We start from the raw sequence: 17,996 nt of genomic DNA, 5'->3' as shown, positions 1-17,996 counted from the left end.
TCGGTGATGGACAGGGAGGCCTGGCGTGCTGCGATTCATGGGGTCGCAAAGAGTCGGACACGACTGAGCGACTGAACTGAACTGAACTGAGGGACAGAAACACAAAACACCGATTAGCACAAACCTGAGCGGTGAGGCGGCGCAACTACACTGATGCAGGCCAACTCCCGCCCCCTTAAAGGGCCAGATCTTCCAGTGCCCCGCCTCCGCCGTGCGAAAACTGCCAATCAGCGAGTGAGTCACTCGGTGATGCCATCTTCTCGCGACGAAGTCGGTTGTCGGCGGAGTTTCCTGATGACAGAGCCCGTGCGCCGAGGCTATGGGCAGCCGGGAGGTGCTGGGCCAGGCGGCTCGGTTGGCCTCCTCAGGTCTGCTCCTTCAGGTACTCTGGGGAACCGGCCCCAGCCCGTCTTGCAGCCGGGATTCACGGGGAGGCCCTCGGGCCCTTGAGAGCCCATTCGGGCGTGGACACAGCTAATACGGAGGGATTTGGCGAGAGGCGGTGGCGCCTGAGAAGGGGACACCTGGGCCCAGAGCTGGGAGACTGCAGACAAATCACTTCCCTTTTGAGCATTCTATTTCCCATATGGCAGTAGGGGAGGGATGCCTTGGGTGCTCTAGAATTTCTTTTTTTTAAGGCAGTTTCTTTTTTGTTTGTTTGTTTTATTTTTAAATTCATGTTCCACTCCTTATCTCAAACACTTTTTTTTCAAACTTTGACCACCACTGAGTTCAGAGAGACGTTATGGCATAGCTAAGAACAGGGACCTGGGTTCAGACAGGCCTGGTTTGGAATCTTGGTTCTATCATGTGCTTGCTGCATGACCGAAAACTCCTCATAAAATGGAAGTAATAACAGTACCTAGGTCATAAAGTTGCTGTGAGGCTGGGTTGGGCTTATATGGATAATTGTTACTTAACACAGTAGTATGTTGACTACATCTTCCTTCCGGCAGCGTGACCGTGGACAAATCACTTACTCTTCTTGGCATCTTTATCATCTGTCAGATGTGGTGGATGCCAGTTGATCCGAATGTTATCGCAAAGATTCTTTTAACCCTAGAAACAGGTCATTCTAAGTCATTTAGCCATAAAGTCAGGTCATTCATGTATTTCATTTTTTCTCTGTCTTGCTCTTGAGCCTTTCAACCCTTACTCACAAAAGCCCTGAGTCTACTCTCCGCCTTATTTTAGAGAGGCAGCTTTTCTCGTGGAGGTTGAGAGAAAGAATCAGGCAGACCGCATTAGGGCCTTGTCACTTGCCAAGTGCCTGCCTTTGGTGAAAATCTCTTGACTTCTACAGTCATCAGTTTCTCATCTTAAATGAGAATGATAATGCAACCTCATAATGTCATTAGGCATACTGTAAATACTTACTAAATGTTAGCTGTTTTTATTATGGTGAAAGTGAAAGTGAAGTCGCTCAGTTGTGTCCGACTCTTTGTGACCCTGTGGACTATAGTCCACCAGGCTCCTCAGTCCATGGGATTCTCCAGGCAAGAATACTGGAGTGGGTTGCCATTTCCTTCTCCAGGGGATCTTCCCACCCCAGGGATCGAACCCAGGTCTTCCACACTGTGGGCAGACGCTTTAACCTCTGAGCTACCTAATACGAACTTTTAAAATGGTCATTGCAGGAATGAAATAGGATGAGCTACGTAAGGCACGTAGAATTCCTTGCACAAATATGCATTTAGTTAGCTATTCATGTAACCCTAAATTAAGTGAATCTCGAGTTACTTGGTTGTATTTCTTTTCTATTTCACCACATTGATAGCTGTTTGAATTCAGTACTTTATCCACAATGTTGATTCTTCAACGTTTGACGATATCTTACTACTGAGGTTGGCTTCATAAAAAGAAAACAAGTCATAGCAGAAAAGCCACTAGCCTAGGTGTCTGATGGCCTTAGCCATAAGGTCAAGCTGGGTCATTTGCTTTTCATGTGGCACCTCCCTTTGCTCTGAGACTTACTTGCTTCCTGTGCATTTACCTGGTTGCTTTTAGGGATCAGCTAATTAACAGGTGTGAAAGGGCTTTTTAGAAAAAACTATAAAGTCCTTTACAAAGTTAAATGAAGACTTTGTTGCTAATAAGGGCCACAAAATGGAGCAAATAATGCGGAATGTGAACAACCTCATAGCTTCATTAGCTCAAACCTTAAGCCAATTAGGTATGGATATGGCCTGAGACATTAAGTTTATTACCAACAATAACTTTGAAGTTAACATAAATGTGTTTGTGTGTTTATTTATTTTTTTTGATCACAGCATGTGGGATCTTAGTTCTCCAACCAAGGATGGAACCCACATCCCTTGCACTGGTAGTGTTGAGTCTTAACCACTGGACCACCAAGGAAGTCTCTGTGTGTGTGTGTTTGTGTGTGTGTGTGTGTGTGTGTGTGTTTAATAGCCATAATATTTAGGTTTCTTTGAGTGTTTTAATTCAATCTTGTGTGCTTTCTCAAATTACAATGCAGGCACTTGAGGTACAGTAGTTTTGCAATTACACTCTGTTCTGCAAGAATTTGAGAGTTTATTGCCTGTCTTCAGTCTGAGCCAGCCATAGTGAAATTATTAATTCCGTTTATTGTATGCATTTTTCAAAAATGCTTTCACTTCTATGGTGTTGCTTGGTCCTTGTTATCAACTCTGTGAGACAGGTAGCCTCATTTGACGGGGGTGAAAATTGAAGCTTACAAAAATTCGAAGACAAATTTAGCTAAATGGTGAGTTGAGATGCTGAGCTGAGAAAATTTTTTCTGTTAAGAGCTGCATGAATTCGTTTCAGATCTCTGAAACTGAATACAGAATTTGGTGTTTTATGTATGTACCAGCATGTTTCTCAGGAGAGGCTACCGAGCTTTCCTAAGATTTTCAAAAGGTCATCTTGGACTCCATAAAGATTAGCATTGTGATGTCTTGGCTCTGGAGACCTTGCTACTTTGTGACACTTTGGGGACCATGTTAGACTGCAGTCTCCCTTTTGGTCATACCTTTCTCAGAGATATACTGTGTGAAATATCACTGTGGTCCATTGGCATACTTCAGTTGAAACTTCCAGATAATAACTGTTCACGTGTAACTCAGAGTGCTTGACACAGAAGTGATCTGTCATTTGCATCATTTGCTCTGGAGTGCCCTTGAGTTACACCTGTGGTGCTGTGAGGTTGCAGAGGGGTGTCATTTAGTGAGGCTTGCACCCCAGCCATTATCCTCATTTGGCAACCTCATTTAATCACAACCTGTTTTTTTCTGTCTCATGGGAAGAATTCTTTGTTCAGGTGGTTTTTTTGAATTGACAGGCTTGAAAATCTTGGGGCATTTCCTCTTCCAATGGCATTAGCTAGACTGTTTTCCTTTTCCCTCTGTTTTATATTATTGCAGCTGTTTAAAAGATAGTTCATCTCCTCTCTGGAAAGCGGCAACTATTCAGTAAATGCATATAGCCTTTTCTGGTTCCTAATTGACAAAACTAAAGTTCAAAGAGATTCAACGTCAGTATCAGATCCTTAGGTATTACTAAGCACAAAAGAAGGAGACATTAGACTCCATGATTCCTGCTAAGTCTGCTGTATCATGCAGGCTTCCACTTGCTAAGTGCATGCTCTTTCTAAATAGGTTGGAGTGAGGGCCATTGTGAAGCACTAACTAGAATTCCCTTTTTGCCCACTGGAGCGCCTGACTTTGAACCTGACGAAATTCAGTGAATCTGTCACAGCTTCCCTCTTCTTATCAGTAAACTAGGGAGACTTCCAAGCACCTTGGGTTCTTTGACCATTGTGCACGAGTGCCAAGAGACCCCAAGGAAAGATTTCAAAAGCAGTACAGACAGCTTGAACATTTTAGAAAGAATCTCTCCGACAAAGCTTCTGTATGTCATTACATTAAGAAGAGCAGCCATCTTGTGTTCATTTCAGCAAAGTGAACCTTCCCAATATAGTTTATTCTTACATATTTGTCTTCTTTCTTTGGTAGGTGTTGTTTCGATTAATCACCTTTGTCTTGAATGCGTTTATTCTTCGCTTCCTATCGAAGGAAATCGTTGGCATAGTGAATGTCAGGTAAGAAGGAGTGTACCCTGGCATTGTCCACAGCTCGCATCCCTAGTTGGGTTTTCTTCAAACTTTGTACCTGTGTGTCACCCTCAGATTCTAGAATCTTGGACCTTTACCGGAAGCAGAGTGTTTCAGCAGTGGGCAGAAGAGGAGCGTGCTGGGTTTGGGGGATGAGCGGGCGATGTTGCTTTTAATGGACCCATGGTGTGTTTTCCATTAGCTGCCTCCAAATGCACATTTCTCTGCCAGCTCTTCCGCTGTGCCTGCTCTTAGAACCCAGGAGAGGAGTGGGAGTAATTCACTGCGAACTCCAACTCAGGTATAATCCTGTGTTCTTGTCCTGCTGACAGCAAAGGAAGCAGGAGTTCTGCAGATCGTGAAGATGTGCTTTGTAATTGCAGGGCCAGAGCAGCCACCTTCCCTCTCTCCTTAGTGAATTTTATAATTGGAAAGTGACAGTGGGATGAGAACTGAGTCCTTGTCATCAGATCCTCGGAGGCTCTTAGAAAGCCAGCTTGCTTTGTCTTTTAGATTCTGTTTTCTCTACTCTCCTCCTGTCTGTTCATGGACACCCACACATATTCTGTCTTCACAAATGACACAAAAGTATATGAAGCGATGAGCGTGCTCAGTATAGCTCAGGTTCACAGGTGTGTCTTCACATTCTGGTAAACAAGACAGTATGTTCCAGACAGCGTTTTGCATCTATAATGATACTTACTGAACATATGCTCTTGGTGCTGTTCACGGAGCTTTAATGAAGCTCTCAAACTTTGGTGGGCAGAGGAATCATCTGGTGAGCTCTGTACTAGGTGGGGCTGAGGAGGTGCCCAGGAACTGCACGCTGATAGTTTTTTCAGGTGATTTTGAAGTAGGGGCCATACTTTGAGAAATGCTGTTGTAGAACCAGGAAGGAAGAGGGCCAAGGTCTCTTAGGTTCTCAGACTTTAAAGCAGTTTGGGCCTCTGCCCAGCTGGCCTTCCCCAGATTGCCAGATGCCTGTACTGACAGCCTTTGTCTGGCCTGTCCACCTGCTTAAGGTATGGTTCACTCTCATCTGGGCTGATGCACTGAGTTGCAGGATGGTCCTTGGGCAACCTCAGGTACCTTTGTGCTGCACCGTCCCCACTCTGGCTTCACCCAGGTCACTGCCTGCTGAGGAAAGGGAACCATAGCTACTCTTTGCTAAGGTGCAGGAGGAACCTAGGTGCTGCCCTCCAGGAAGGATGCAGACAGGCCCAGCTCATCTGGGTTACAGCAACCCCAGTCATGGCTGCCAGCCTCATTGCCTGTATTGAGATTTTCCACCCAGGAGAGCCTCAACTTCTTTCACAGGGGCCATTAGGTCACCAGTGTCATGGTGGCTAGGAGGCCCTCTGTGTGGGGTCATATCTTGTCCTTTTTTCCTCCTTATGGTCAGAGCCACACCTCTGCATAGGCACAAAGGCTGCAGCCTGTGGGGGCCGCTGTGGCAGTTTCTCTCCTAGGCATAGCTCTCTGTGGGCACACACTCATATGTCCCTTACTGGGTTCCTAACTCTGTTACTGTGTGGGTCCAATTAGTTGGGGAAGGGGCTTCTGTAAGAAACCATTGCTCCTCCACATCACCACCAAGATAACTGAGACTTTTCCTCCTCCTGGTTGCTGGAAAATCCCCAAAGTTGTCTATGAAAAAACTACACATCATATTGATTTCTGGTTTTCCTTTATAGGCTAACACTGCTTTACTCCACCACCCTCTTCCTGGCCAGAGAGGCCTTCCGTAGAGCATGTCTGAGTGGGGCTGCCCAGCGAGACTGGAGCCAGACTCTCAATCTCCTGTGGCTCACGTGAGTTGTGCTTTGGCCGCAGACAGTTTCACGGAGGCAAGTGTAGTAAGTGTGAGAAGTTAAACAGCATTTCTTGCCTAAAGCTGAATAGTCTCCAGCTTGGGTTTTGCAGTGGACTTCTGGGCCATTGGCATGGGGCAGGAAGGGGAGGACGTCTGTGTGAAGGAGCTTCCCTGGCTGTTTTCTCTCAGGACAGCCAGGAGCCAGGAGGCGGCTTTGGGTGAGGGTTTCTATGCTACGTTTCTAGCCCCATTTCTACCCCCTTCAGCCTCAGAAGCAACAGAGGCTATTTCTGCTGTTTTGATTCCCACTGAGCCTGTGCCATCTTTTTTATTCCTAACCATTTCTCTTTACAGTGTGTTCTGATCTTTTAACAGCCACTTATTATTTTTTGAAAGCCTTTGAAGCGTTTCTTTGTATCTTTCCTCCATTTTGTTTTGTTGATTTCACTTTTGAGCCTTTTAGATTATTCTTGAGGACCAAGTATATCAGCTAAAAATTGTAATGGCTCTTCTGCAGTTTAGATCCTGCCGAGAGGGCTGGTGGTTCCAGTGGTTTCCCAGTCCTTCGCTTGCATAACTCTTTATTACCTCATGGAGGTGACTGTTGTAAGGGCTGGTAGGTGTTTATTTTATTAGAGAATGACTGTTAGCCACCCAGTCATGCTGAAGAGCCTTCTGGTCACACCTGAAGGGATACTGTGCACTGGACTACCAGTTATTTGGAGTATAAGGCCAGCTCTGTGCCATCCTTTAGTCATTCTAAGTGAAAACAGCAGGCACTTCTGGGAGTTATAAGTCAGTGTAACACAGTGGATAGGAGCAGGCTTTGGAGTCAGATCAGGATTGAGTCCTGCTTCTGCCCTTGACTAGCTGTTTAAGACCTTGGCCAAATTACCCAATGCCTGTCGGTCTTAGTTTCTTCATCTTGTAAGTGGGGGTAATGACAGAGTATTATGGTGAGGACTCAGTGAGATAAACGGGGTGAATCATAGTGCCTGGCATGTAGTAAGTGCCTGAATAAGTGGTAGCTGTTTTTATCATGACTATATTTCTTTTCTGTTCAGTGTTACTATTTTAATATATATTTATTTTTATTGTTATATTTAGCATATTAAAAGACATTTTCTTCCCTTTTCTAGAGTCCCTTTGGGTGTGTTTTGGTCCTTGTTCCTGGGCTGGGTCTGGCTACAGTTGCTCGCAGTGCCTGATCCCCACGTCGTCCCCCACTATGGATCTGGAGTGGTGGTGTTTGGCTTCTCAGCAGTGGTGGAACTTCTGGGAGAGCCCTTTTGGGTCTTGGCACAAGCACATATGTTTGTCAAGCTCAAGGTCAGTGTGCTTTCTGCTGTGAATGAGAAATGAGAAGAATAAATGAAAGAGTGGTTTTTAAAAAATGCTTTTATAAGAGAGAATGCTCTTCAAATTTGCATGTAAAATGTATTTGAGAAAAGGTAACGCAATCAGTTTAGTTCATTCACTTGAGATTCGTTAGATGGGCTTGGTTGAAATTTACCTCTGCTGCGCTATTAATGAAGAACAGGTTTGCTAATAGAGAAGTTACTAGTTTAAATAAGAATTTAAGAGGACCAGAGAGGTTTTTCAGGTTTTCCTAGTGATTCTATTTAATTGTATAATAATATTAACTTTTCATCTTTTAAAGTGTATTATTTGATACATACAAAACAATTTAGTATATAGTCTATAAATCTTAAAGATCCTTGAACCTACTACCCAACCCAAGAAATTGAGCAGTATTTTTTTTTTTTAATTAAAAAAATTTTTAATGTGGACCATTTTTAGTTTTGGGTAGCCATTCCCTCTATACGATGTCTTTCCAAGCCGCTGATCGAACACAGGTCTCCTGCACTGCAGGCAGATTCTTTACTGTCTGAACTACCACCAGGGAAGCGGTACATACAAAACAATACAGTATATAGCATATATATAAATCTTAAAGATCCATGAATCTACTACCCAACCCAAGAAAGAGAGCAGTATTTTTTTTAAACAACAAAAATTTTTAATGTGGACCATTTTTAAAGTCTTTATTGAATTTGTTAAAGTTTTGCTTCTGTTTTATGTGTGGTTTTTTGGCCGAAAGACATGTGGGATCTTAGCTCCCCTACTAGGGATCAAACCCCACTACATTGGAAGGTGAAGTCTTACTTACTGAACCTCCAGGGAAGTCTCAAAGTAGAACATTATAAATACTGTGTCCAATCATATTACCCACCCACCCCTACCACCAGGGTAACCATTATCCCAGATTGTCTGGGATTCCTTTGCCTCTTCAGTTTATTTTTTTTTTTTGCCACTTCAGTTTTAATAATGTCTCTAAAGTGTACCCTTTACTATGGGTTTGCAGGTGATTGCTGAGAGCCTGTCAGTAATCCTCAAGAGCGTCCTGACAGCCCTTCTTGTGCTGTGGTTGCCTCACTGGGGGCTGTACATTTTCTCTTTGGCCCAGGTAAGAGTTATGACTTTTAACTTTTGTATAATCTGTTTCTCCATCTGTTTTCTACTTCTTGTTCCTGTTACTGAGTGGTTTACATTTGCAGTATTCATGCATGTGGAGAAGGCTGTAAGTTCTAGAAAGATGGTCTTGGCACTGCTTCTCCTCTGGCTGCCACGTCTGCCCACTGTGAGGGGGACATGAAAGCTTGTTCTCATACATGAAAGCTTCTTTAGATGTTCTGTGGGCAAGCCTGTATCAAACTGATCTTTGATTGTCTGACAGTCTTCTGGAGGAGAGAAAAAAGCAGCAAGGGGGTAGGGTAGGAATCAAATTGCCTGTTATTTTCCCTGAATTTCAATCAATCGTTTTCAGAATAGCAGGAATCTCTGCCAAGCCTCTTTTAAACTTAGATTGAAATCTCTCCTAATTCAGAGGGCGTGAATCAAGTCATAGGAGGTATGTTTTCAGTTTTAGCAGTTTTGGCTTCAGTTCTATCCCATTCTCTAGTTCTAATTCATCTTTCTAGTTCTATTAAATATATAACTTATTTTTGTTGTTGTTGTTGTTTTTGCTGTTTAGTCACTAAGTCATATCCCTGACTCTTTGTGACCCCATGGACTGTAGCCTGCCAGGCTCTTCTGTCCATGGAATTTTCCAGTTAAGAATACTGGAGCAGGTTGTTATTTCCTTCTCCAGGGGATCTTCAGGACCCAGAGATCGAACCCGTATCTCCTGCTTGGCAGGTGGATTCTTCACCACTGAGACACCTGGGAAGCCCCCTATAGCTAGACTATAGGTGCTAATTTAAAAAATGAAACCTAAGATCAAATAGTTATCAGACCATCTCATAGTTGAAACTAATTTGTAATTTTTCTTAATATATTGGAAAGCAAATTAAAATTCTTAGTAATGATTTATGTGAAAATGTTTTCCTGTGAAAATGTTTTCCTGTGTCCTAGGCAAAAACTGCAGATATTTTTGTGAAACATAGAAGAGCTAGATTTAAAATTGTAGATTAAGAATGAGAATTGCTTCCTAAGAGCAGCTTGCAACAATTGCATGTTTTAGAAATGTTACTTCTGATTATTTTTGCCACCGTTTATTAGATCTAGAACTGCCGTTCTCAATGTTCATCATTGTTTGTGCTGTACTCTTCCCTAATAGGATTGGAGGGTCATAGAGATGCCCAGTTATTGGTTGATTCTTCTTGGGAAAGGTACTTGCATTATGATTTTCTGATTGTTGTAGCTCCCACCCAAGGTACGTCATGGATCATAGGTCAGCTAGGCCAGTTCTGAGTTTGAGTTTTATTGGCGTCCTTATCATAAGACTTGTGGAAGTTCTTCTCTGGGACATTGTCAGTCTCTGTGGGAGAGGTTGAAGAGTTAACAGCATCTCATATCAGCAGGGGAGCCCCACCTATGGCGCTGGGATTCCCCTTTCTCCAGCTTGCCTCCCAGTTCCTCCTGAAGCAGGTCCCTCAACCCTTGGCATCATGACTCAAATACAAAGAGTCAGTCTAGAATGATAAAGAACTCTCACAATTCAATAACAGAAAACAAACCACCCCAGAAGTGGGTCAAGGACTTGAATAGGTATTTCTCCAAAGAAGATATATAAGTAAGTGCATGAAAAGATGCTCAGCATCATTAGTCATTAGGCAGATGTAAATCAAAACCACGATGAGATACTGTTTTGCACCCACTAGGATGGCAGTTATCAAAAAGATAGGAAATAGCAAGTGTTGTTGAAAATATGGAGAAATTGGAATACTCATACATTGCTGGTAGAAATGTAATACGGTGCAGCTGCTTTAGAAAACAATTTAGCAGTTCCCCAAAATGTTAAATATAGAACTGCCACATAATCCGGCAATTCTACTCCTAGATATATAACCCAAAAGAATTGAAGACAGGTGATCAAACAAAAATTTGTATACTGATGTTTGTATAATACTATTCACGATAGTCAAAAGGTGGAAGCAACCAAATGTTCATCAGCTGATGAATGGATAAACAAAATATGGTATATCTATATAATAGAGTATTATGCAGCCGTAAAAATGCAATACTGATATGTGCTATGATATAAATGAACCTCGAAAGCATTGTGCTAAGTGAAAGAAACCAGGCAGTAAAGGCCACCCATTATATGATTCCATTAATATATAATGTCCAGAGTAAGTGAGTCCATAGAGATGGAAAGCAGATTAGTGGTTATCAGGGGATAGAGGAATGGAGAGTGACTGCCTAATGGGCTAAGAATTTCCTTTGAGAGATGAAAAATGTTCTGGAATTAGATAGTGGTGGTGGTTATACAACATTGTGAATGTACTAAAAACCACTGCATTTTATGCTGTAAAATGATTAAAATGGTCAACGTTATGTGAATTTTTCCTCAATTAAAAGGAGGGGCAGGGATCCTGTAGTTAGGATATTCTGTGAAGAGATTGTTGCTCTTCCCCAGGCTCTGGTCAGCGGGATGGTGACAGAGGCAGGAAAGGGGGCTGGAAAAGGTGCTTGTTACAGAGGATGTAGGCATTAGATGGTGTGGCTCCCACAGCACTCCTTGTGTCTTAAAGGGTTTGAGGCATGAAAGAAGGAGGGTGGGTGGCAGGTCTGTCCTCAGGCGTGGATGGGTTTGGAAAGCTGAGGGCCTACACCTGCTAAATCCAGACTCCTCTTAGTCCTTGATGTGTGCCTTTTTTACACGTTAAGCCTTGGTATTTCCAGATTGAAAGTGGTGCCTGGAGATCCCAGTCCTTCTTGAGCTTGTGCAGTGCTGTTCTCAGGCTGAGAGTGGAGAAGGGAACTTGTAAAAAGGGGCTCTTGGGATACTTCTCCCCAACCTGCAGACAAAACCCCAGGCTGCTGCTCCTCACCAGAAGCCACTTTCTGTCTCAGATGGGAAGAGAGAGGGGTTGTGGGGCCTTTTATCACCTCTTCCCTCCCAGTCCTGTGGTAGCTCTTGCCTTGCCCATGCACTGGGCAGAGAGAAGAGCCAGCAGCTCAATTTTGCTTTTTAATCATAATGTCACAGGTTTCCAGGGTTCGTGGAAAATCCCCAGCCCTGGATGATGGCACATCCCTGGATATTAGCACAGCCAGGACACATGGATCCTCACGGTGTGCTGTCTAGGTGGGAAAGCCGTCCCTTTGGCCAGATACAAATCTTCTCAGAACGTATCTGACATTGCTGTGTGGTTGCTCTAGTGGCTGTCTGTCATGGAAGTTCTGTTCTGCCTGCCTGGAAGAACTATGCTCCCAGTCAGGTGGAGTGTTGTGATGCCTTCCCCAGAGATACTGCAGTGGAGCTGAGTGTTAGTGACTAGTACTGTTTTCCAGAAGGTGAGTCATTGCTCAGTAGAAAGTACAGTTAATTAAGACAGTTCTATTTCTTGACTGGCCTTTAAGGTCAAATCTATAGGCACATCTTAGTTATGGTGATCGTGGTGGTGGTTTAGTTGCTGGGTTTGTAGCCCACCAGATTCCTCTGTCCATGGGATTTCCCTTTCCCAAGCAAGAATCCTGGAGTAGGTTGCCATTTCCTTCTCCAGGAGATTTTCAGGACCCAGGGATTGAACCCTCATCTCCTGCATTGGCAGGTGGATTCTTTACCAGTGAGCCACCCGGAAAACCCCTTCTTAATTATTCTTTAATTATACATTAAAACAGTGTAATTAAAACCCACTGTTTTCTTTTTTTCAGCTTTTCTATACTACAGTTCTGGTGCTCTGCTATGTTATTTACTTTGCAAAGGTATTGGGCTCCCCAGAATCAGCCAAGCAACAAGCTCTTCCTGTCTCCAGCATGACAGATCTGTTACCCAGTATGACAAAAAGTAGAGTAAGTAATGTATTTTGTCTCTTATCGTTTTAATCACAGATGCTGGTTATCCTTGAGGGAAAGAAATGACAATTTATTGTTTATAGTTACAATAACAAATATAATTTGATAACTCACGTTTATGAAGTGCCTGTTATGTGCTCAGCCAAGGTTTCTAAATCTTGGCACTAATGACAATTTGTGTTGCATGATTTTTTTTTAATTAAAAAAAAGCTTTTATTGAAATGTAGATAATTTATAATGTGTTAGTTTCAGGTGTACGGTACAGTGATTCAGTTATAGATGCATAATGTATATATGCACATATATATATTTGTTGTTTAGTTGCTAAGTCGTGTCCAACTCTTGTGGCCCCATGGACTATAGCCCGCCAGGCCCCTCTGTCCCTGGGATTTGGAGTGGGTTGCCATTTCATTCTCCAGGGTGGGCCACATAATTTTTGTTGTGTGGGCTGTCCTTTGCATTGTAGGATGTATAGCGGCGTTCTTGATCTTTACCCACTAGATACCAGTAACTACCACCCCTCAGTTGTAACAACCGAAAATATCTCCAGACGCTCCCCTGGGGTGCAAAACTGCCCCCAGATGAGAAACCCTCTGCCACTCTCTGTGCCAGATGATTTACATACCGTATTTAATGGTTACAGCAACTCTTTGGGGCTGACATTGTTATCTCTCTTTTAGGGAGGAAGAGCTGAGGCTTAGCAGCTAAATACTTGCCTGGGGTGGGGGTCAGAGGGAGGCCAGGAGCCGGATAGGCGTGACTCACAGCAGAGCACAGGCTCTCCCCCCATGCCTGCTCTCTCTGTTGTGCTGCCGTCTCTTGGTTTTCCCGGGGCCTGACCTCCAGCACGGGCAGTCTGGAGGTGCTGACGTAGCCGAAGGCCCCTGCAGGGTTCCTTTGTCTAGTGTCAGGCCACTTTCTCAGGCGATCCGCTTCCCCAGGTAGACAGTTGAGGCTTCCAGAGGCTGATGGGTGGGAGGGAGGCATAATCTCTTTCTACTCAACACTTCAACTCTCGGTCCATTTGACTTTATCTCCCGACTCTTGTGGGGTCAGAGCCAGAGTCTCCAGCCCAGGAGTCACGCCTGCGGTGTTTTCCCACACTGCATCTGTGCGGTGGCCCTGTGCCCTGCTCCGTCTGGGCTGATCCACTTTCCCTTTTTCTCGTACTTGTTCATTCGCTGGAGGTGGTTCACTGAGTTGAGGTAAGGCTTCAGCTGGGCTTGTCCGTAAAGCTCTTCCATGATTACTTGAAAAATGTAATAAAATATTTGGAATTCAAGTCTCAGAATGTTAGGAATCTTGTTGTACAACTTTTCAAGAAAAACCAGATACGATGTAACAAAGCCATGTATGTTCTTGTTAGAAGAGAGCGCTCCATTCTGATCTTACCTTTCACCTAAATCAGCATCACAGTTTTTGGATGCCATGGTGCCTTATCTGTAGGCTTAGTGGATCAAGACTCCAAATCGCTTCTCTTACCTGGAGCTCCCTGCCCACAGAGCGCATCTGAGAGTACAGAAAAGTTCCTCTCCTCAAGTATTCCCTAGGGCCCACCTATACCAAGCCTGGCCAGATTGTCGTATTGGGCCAGTGCCTGTTCCCAGCAGTATTTTCAAGTGCAGCTTTTGGACTGTTAATACAGGCAAAGAGAAAAGAGGAAGAGTCGGACAAGTGTGTACTTAACCCTGTAATGGGCTCAGAACTCTGACCTTCAGTTTCCTTATATATCAAATGGGCATAATGAGTTGTTTAGTTGCTAAGGTGTGTCCAACTCAGCGACCCAATGGACTGCAGCACACTAGGCTCCCCTGTCCTTCACTAAGTAAGAATACCTCCCTCCTAAGGTGGTTGTGAGAGCCACATGAGACGGGGCACGTAAGGTGCTTAATGCTGTGGCCTGGCATGAGTGCTCATCCATAAATGACAGCCCACACCGTCACCAGCACCTCACTGCTGCGCTCAGAGCTGGAGTAGCTCTGCTGGAGCATCCTAGCCAGGCAGACACTGTTGACTGCTGAGAGTTTAGTGGCTTCATCTGTCCACCTGTCACGAAAGTACCTGTGCTCACATTGTTAGAGGCCTGAGCATGAGAAGGTTGAGTGTACCTTCAATCTGTGGCAGCACTCCTCCTGACAGAGCCCAGCCCCTGCTTGGGTGCTCTCTGGGATACAAACACGTAGGAAGGTGACCACTTAGCCTTAGGGAGCTTCCTGTGCATTTGGGAGGCAGTAGGTACACATCTGAAGCCTGCAGGACTCTCTCCAGATCTCTGAGTTCTCACTTAAAAAAAAGAAGTATTTACTTGACTGTGTCAGGTCTTAGTTACAGCATGCAAATTAGTTCCCTGACCAGAGATGGAACCCGGGGCCCCTGCATTGGGAGCATGATGTCTTAGCCACTGGACCTCCAGGAAAGTCCCAAGGGTCCTCACTTTTAAGGTGAGATTATTGGTCTACACGACCCCTGAGGCCCCTGTTAAAGACTTAAAGAGTTCTGTGGAAGTATTTGAGCTTTGTCAAAGAATTATTTGTAATAACAACCATTAACTGCATACTTATTCTGTGCCTGGCCCTAGGCTAAGCACTCGGACTTCTGTCCTTAAACCTCATAGTAACCCTATGAGGTAAATACTGTTGTCTCCCATTCAGAGGAGTTAAGTGATCCACCCCAAAGCACACAGCTGGCTTTGGGCCCACTTCTTTCTAACTTCTGTCTGTTAAAAAACCTTAGTCTCTGTGTTTGATCTTTATGCTCTGAATTCATCCAAAAGGAATTAGCTTATTGCCCAAAGTAATTATTTGTTTTACTTCAAGATTGGGAGGCTCCAGGTAGAGCAATTCATTATTTAAGTTTTTTTTTTTTTTTTTAAAGGAAAGAAGTGAGCTGAATCTGAATGCAGTGGGTGCCTACACCAGCCTAACTTGACTCTCTGGAGCAGCTTTCTGTCCTGGGGGCTCCTTTGTACAAAACTGGTCAAACAAATTACATTTACTGTCAACTTGACCAAATTAGGAGATTTCTTTCCTCCTCTTATAGAATTCCATCTTCTTTAAAGATACTTATTTAGCCTTGAAATAATGACACCTTAAATAATGGCTGCCATTTACATCTTTTGTACTCTTTGACACTTCTGAGTGATTTAATATGCAAGATCAGCTAGTATTCAGGTAAAGCTGAGGAATTTAACACAGCTAGCATGAGCGATATCTGTGTTAAGCACTGTACCAGGTGCCCTAGGTGGGGTCCCTGCACTCAGAATTTGCACTGAAGTCCTAAGATAGGACTTCCTATCCCATGTTGTAGGTGAGAAAACTGAGGCTTAGCAAAGTTAAATATCTTGCCCATGGCCTTCATACTCCGTAAGTCAGAAGCTGTAGGGAATTCCCTGGCAGTCTGGTAGGTAGGACTCAGCTTCCACTGCAGGGGGCATGGGTTCGATCCCTGGTTGGGGAATTAAGGTCCTGCAAGCCACTTGGTGAAGTAAAAAAAAAAAGTGTCAGGAGCTGTAATTTGAGTTCTAGTCTATGAGCTCAACTCCAAAACCTGAACCCTGCCATGAGGAGAGAAAAGGTTTAAGATCAGGAGAAGGCAGTGGCAATCATCTGTCACTTTTCAAGTGATGAGGACAGTGGAGGGTGGGTGGAAATGGGAGTGTGGACAAAGCCAGGGCAGTCAACAGCCCTGCAGCGAGAGGGAGAGAGAGGAGTGCCGTGTAGGGTGTGGAGGTGATGGAGGGCAGGGGACAGGACCGTGGCCCCTGTGACTCTTGACAGTGTGGTAAAGATGCAGCTGGTTGGACCATTGTAAGTCAAAGGGGTTTGGGAAGTGGAAGAGTGAGTTAGAGTAAAATACAGTGAGCCCTGAGTTGTGATTCCACACCTTCTCCAGAGGTACTGCCCATCACCTTTCGCCATCTGTACCTCAGTTTCTCCATCAGTACAGAGAGGCAGTGAAATGGTTTGTTGGTCAGGGGATTCTAGAGAAATTCACAGCCGGATAGACCGGCTCAGCTAGATTTTGTGGAAGGGGCCTTTTTTGACCTTTCCAAGTGACAAATCCATTCAGAACGGTAAAATCCCGAAGAATGTACTTCTTTTTCTACCACTTAGCAGATGCCTCTGAGTAGAAACCTAATCTCTGCTCAAACTTCCTGCCTCTCTATCATTAATGAGCATTTTGCAGTTAGTAAGCAGTGTGGCCATTCCTTCTAAACCATGGGTCCATTTAAGCTGAAGGCATTAGGAGGAAGGAATGCTCAAGTATGAGCTTGCAGATCAGATACACTGTCATGATAGCACTCTCCTAAAGAACTTTTTTTTTTTAAGGGCTCAGCCACCCTCCCAAACCAAGTAGGCTTCACAGAAGCCTTGTGGACACACTGTAACTGTTCATTTCCTTTGAGAAGAGCACAGTTACTACTTTGTAGTCCACACACCTCACTCCTCCAGAGGGCCACCTGGCATGGAGAGGGCAGAGTGTGAGAGAGAGAAGGTGCTGTGCCCTGGCTCCCAGGAAGCCAGCTATGGGCAAGATCAGTGTACGTCATCAGAGGATGATGTGGTCCCCAGTGCCCCCTAGTGGTATAGGGAGGTCTGGCACTCTGTTCTGGGAAAAGTAAATGTGCAGTTTCCTTCTCAGTTAATTCAGTTCAGTTGTTCAGTTGCTTAGTCATGTCCAACTCTTTGCGACCCCATGGACTGCAGCACGCCAGGTTTCCCTGTCCATCACCAGCTCTGGGAGCTTGCTTAAACTTATGCCCATCGAGTCGGTGATGCCATCCATCCATCTCATCCTCTGTCATCCCCTTTTCTTGCCTTTAATCTTTCCTAGCATCAGGGTCTTTTCCAGTGAGTCAGTTCTTTGCATCAGGTGGCCAAAGTATTGGAGTTTCAGCTTTAGCATCAGTCCTTCCAATGAATATTCAGGACTGATTTCCTTCTCATGAGGAAAATTTACCCCTGGACTATAGCTACCCTGGCATTGGCTCCCGGTCCAGTGATGCACTGAAGTCAGTGTGGTTTGGAAGGATTCAAAACTACCTTCCAAATAGGAAAGAAAGGTTCTGAAACCAAGGGGTGAGAAGATTTGAGGACTGGAAATGACCCTTGTTTCAAAGGGTGCTCTAAACTTGCTCTGTTGTAAATGGTAAGCAACAGCCACATGTGGCTGCAGAACATTTGGAATTGAGATGAGCTGTCAGTGCCCTCAATGCACACTGGATGTCAGAGAACTAATATAAAAAATAGTATGAAATGCTTCTAGTATTCCTTTTCATGTTGCCATGATAATATTTAGGGTTTAATCAACGATTGTAAAGTGAATTTTAACAGTTTCTTTACTCATCACTGTAGGATGCTAGAAAACTTAAAATTACATTGTGGCATGTATTATATTTCTACAGAAATACAATGTCCGCTACACAGATGGACTTTGGGCCAAGATCAGGGGCCCATGTGACTGGGACAGGTTCCATAGCTAAAGTCGACATTTTGGAGAGATGCAGTGGGCTTGCCCTTATCAATCACCCGTTTCCTCCTGAAGAGCCCCCTGAAATCCCTCCTTTGAAAAGTCATCAGTTTAAGTTAATGAGAACTTTTCAAAATGCAGGTACCTTGAGATTAAGAACCTAACACCTAAACCGAGTATTCTGGAATCCTTGGATGCCTTCATGATCGAGGGGCCCCAGAAGGAATTGGGAGGAAGTAGAAACAAAGAAGTCCTGTCCAGCTAGCTGCCCTTCTTCAGATTTTCCAATCAGCTCTCTGACTTTGAGGCTGCCTGTCTGTCTCTTACAGGTTGACC

At 44.2% G+C, this 17,996-nt stretch overlaps 1 protein-coding gene across 3 annotated transcripts in view; it reads left to right on the top strand.

Moving 5' to 3' along the window:
* Positions 1 to 270: 270 nt before the first annotated feature.
* The window catches only part of RFT1 (RFT1 homolog), a 37,338-nt gene continuing 19,612 nt past the window's right edge, over positions 271 to 17,996 (top strand). For all 3 annotated transcript variants that reach the window (XM_052636966.1, XM_052636958.1, XM_052636949.1), the window contains exons 1-6: positions 271 to 382; positions 3,978 to 4,063; positions 5,770 to 5,886; positions 7,028 to 7,217; positions 8,254 to 8,355; positions 12,051 to 12,188. In XM_052636966.1, coding sequence (XP_052492926.1) covers positions 320 to 382; positions 3,978 to 4,063; positions 5,770 to 5,886; positions 7,028 to 7,217; positions 8,254 to 8,355; positions 12,051 to 12,188 — 696 coding nt within the window. In that variant the 5' untranslated portion in view covers positions 271 to 319. The remainder of the gene's footprint in view (positions 383 to 3,977; positions 4,064 to 5,769; positions 5,887 to 7,027; positions 7,218 to 8,253; positions 8,356 to 12,050; positions 12,189 to 17,996) is intronic.

This window comes from Budorcas taxicolor, chromosome 1, assembly GCF_023091745.1.
Source record: "Budorcas taxicolor isolate Tak-1 chromosome 1, Takin1.1, whole genome shotgun sequence".
NCBI lineage: Eukaryota > Metazoa > Chordata > Mammalia > Artiodactyla > Bovidae > Budorcas > Budorcas taxicolor.
The sequence above is the reverse complement of the archived record's forward strand: the minus strand, read 5'-3'. Positions and strand labels throughout refer to the sequence as shown.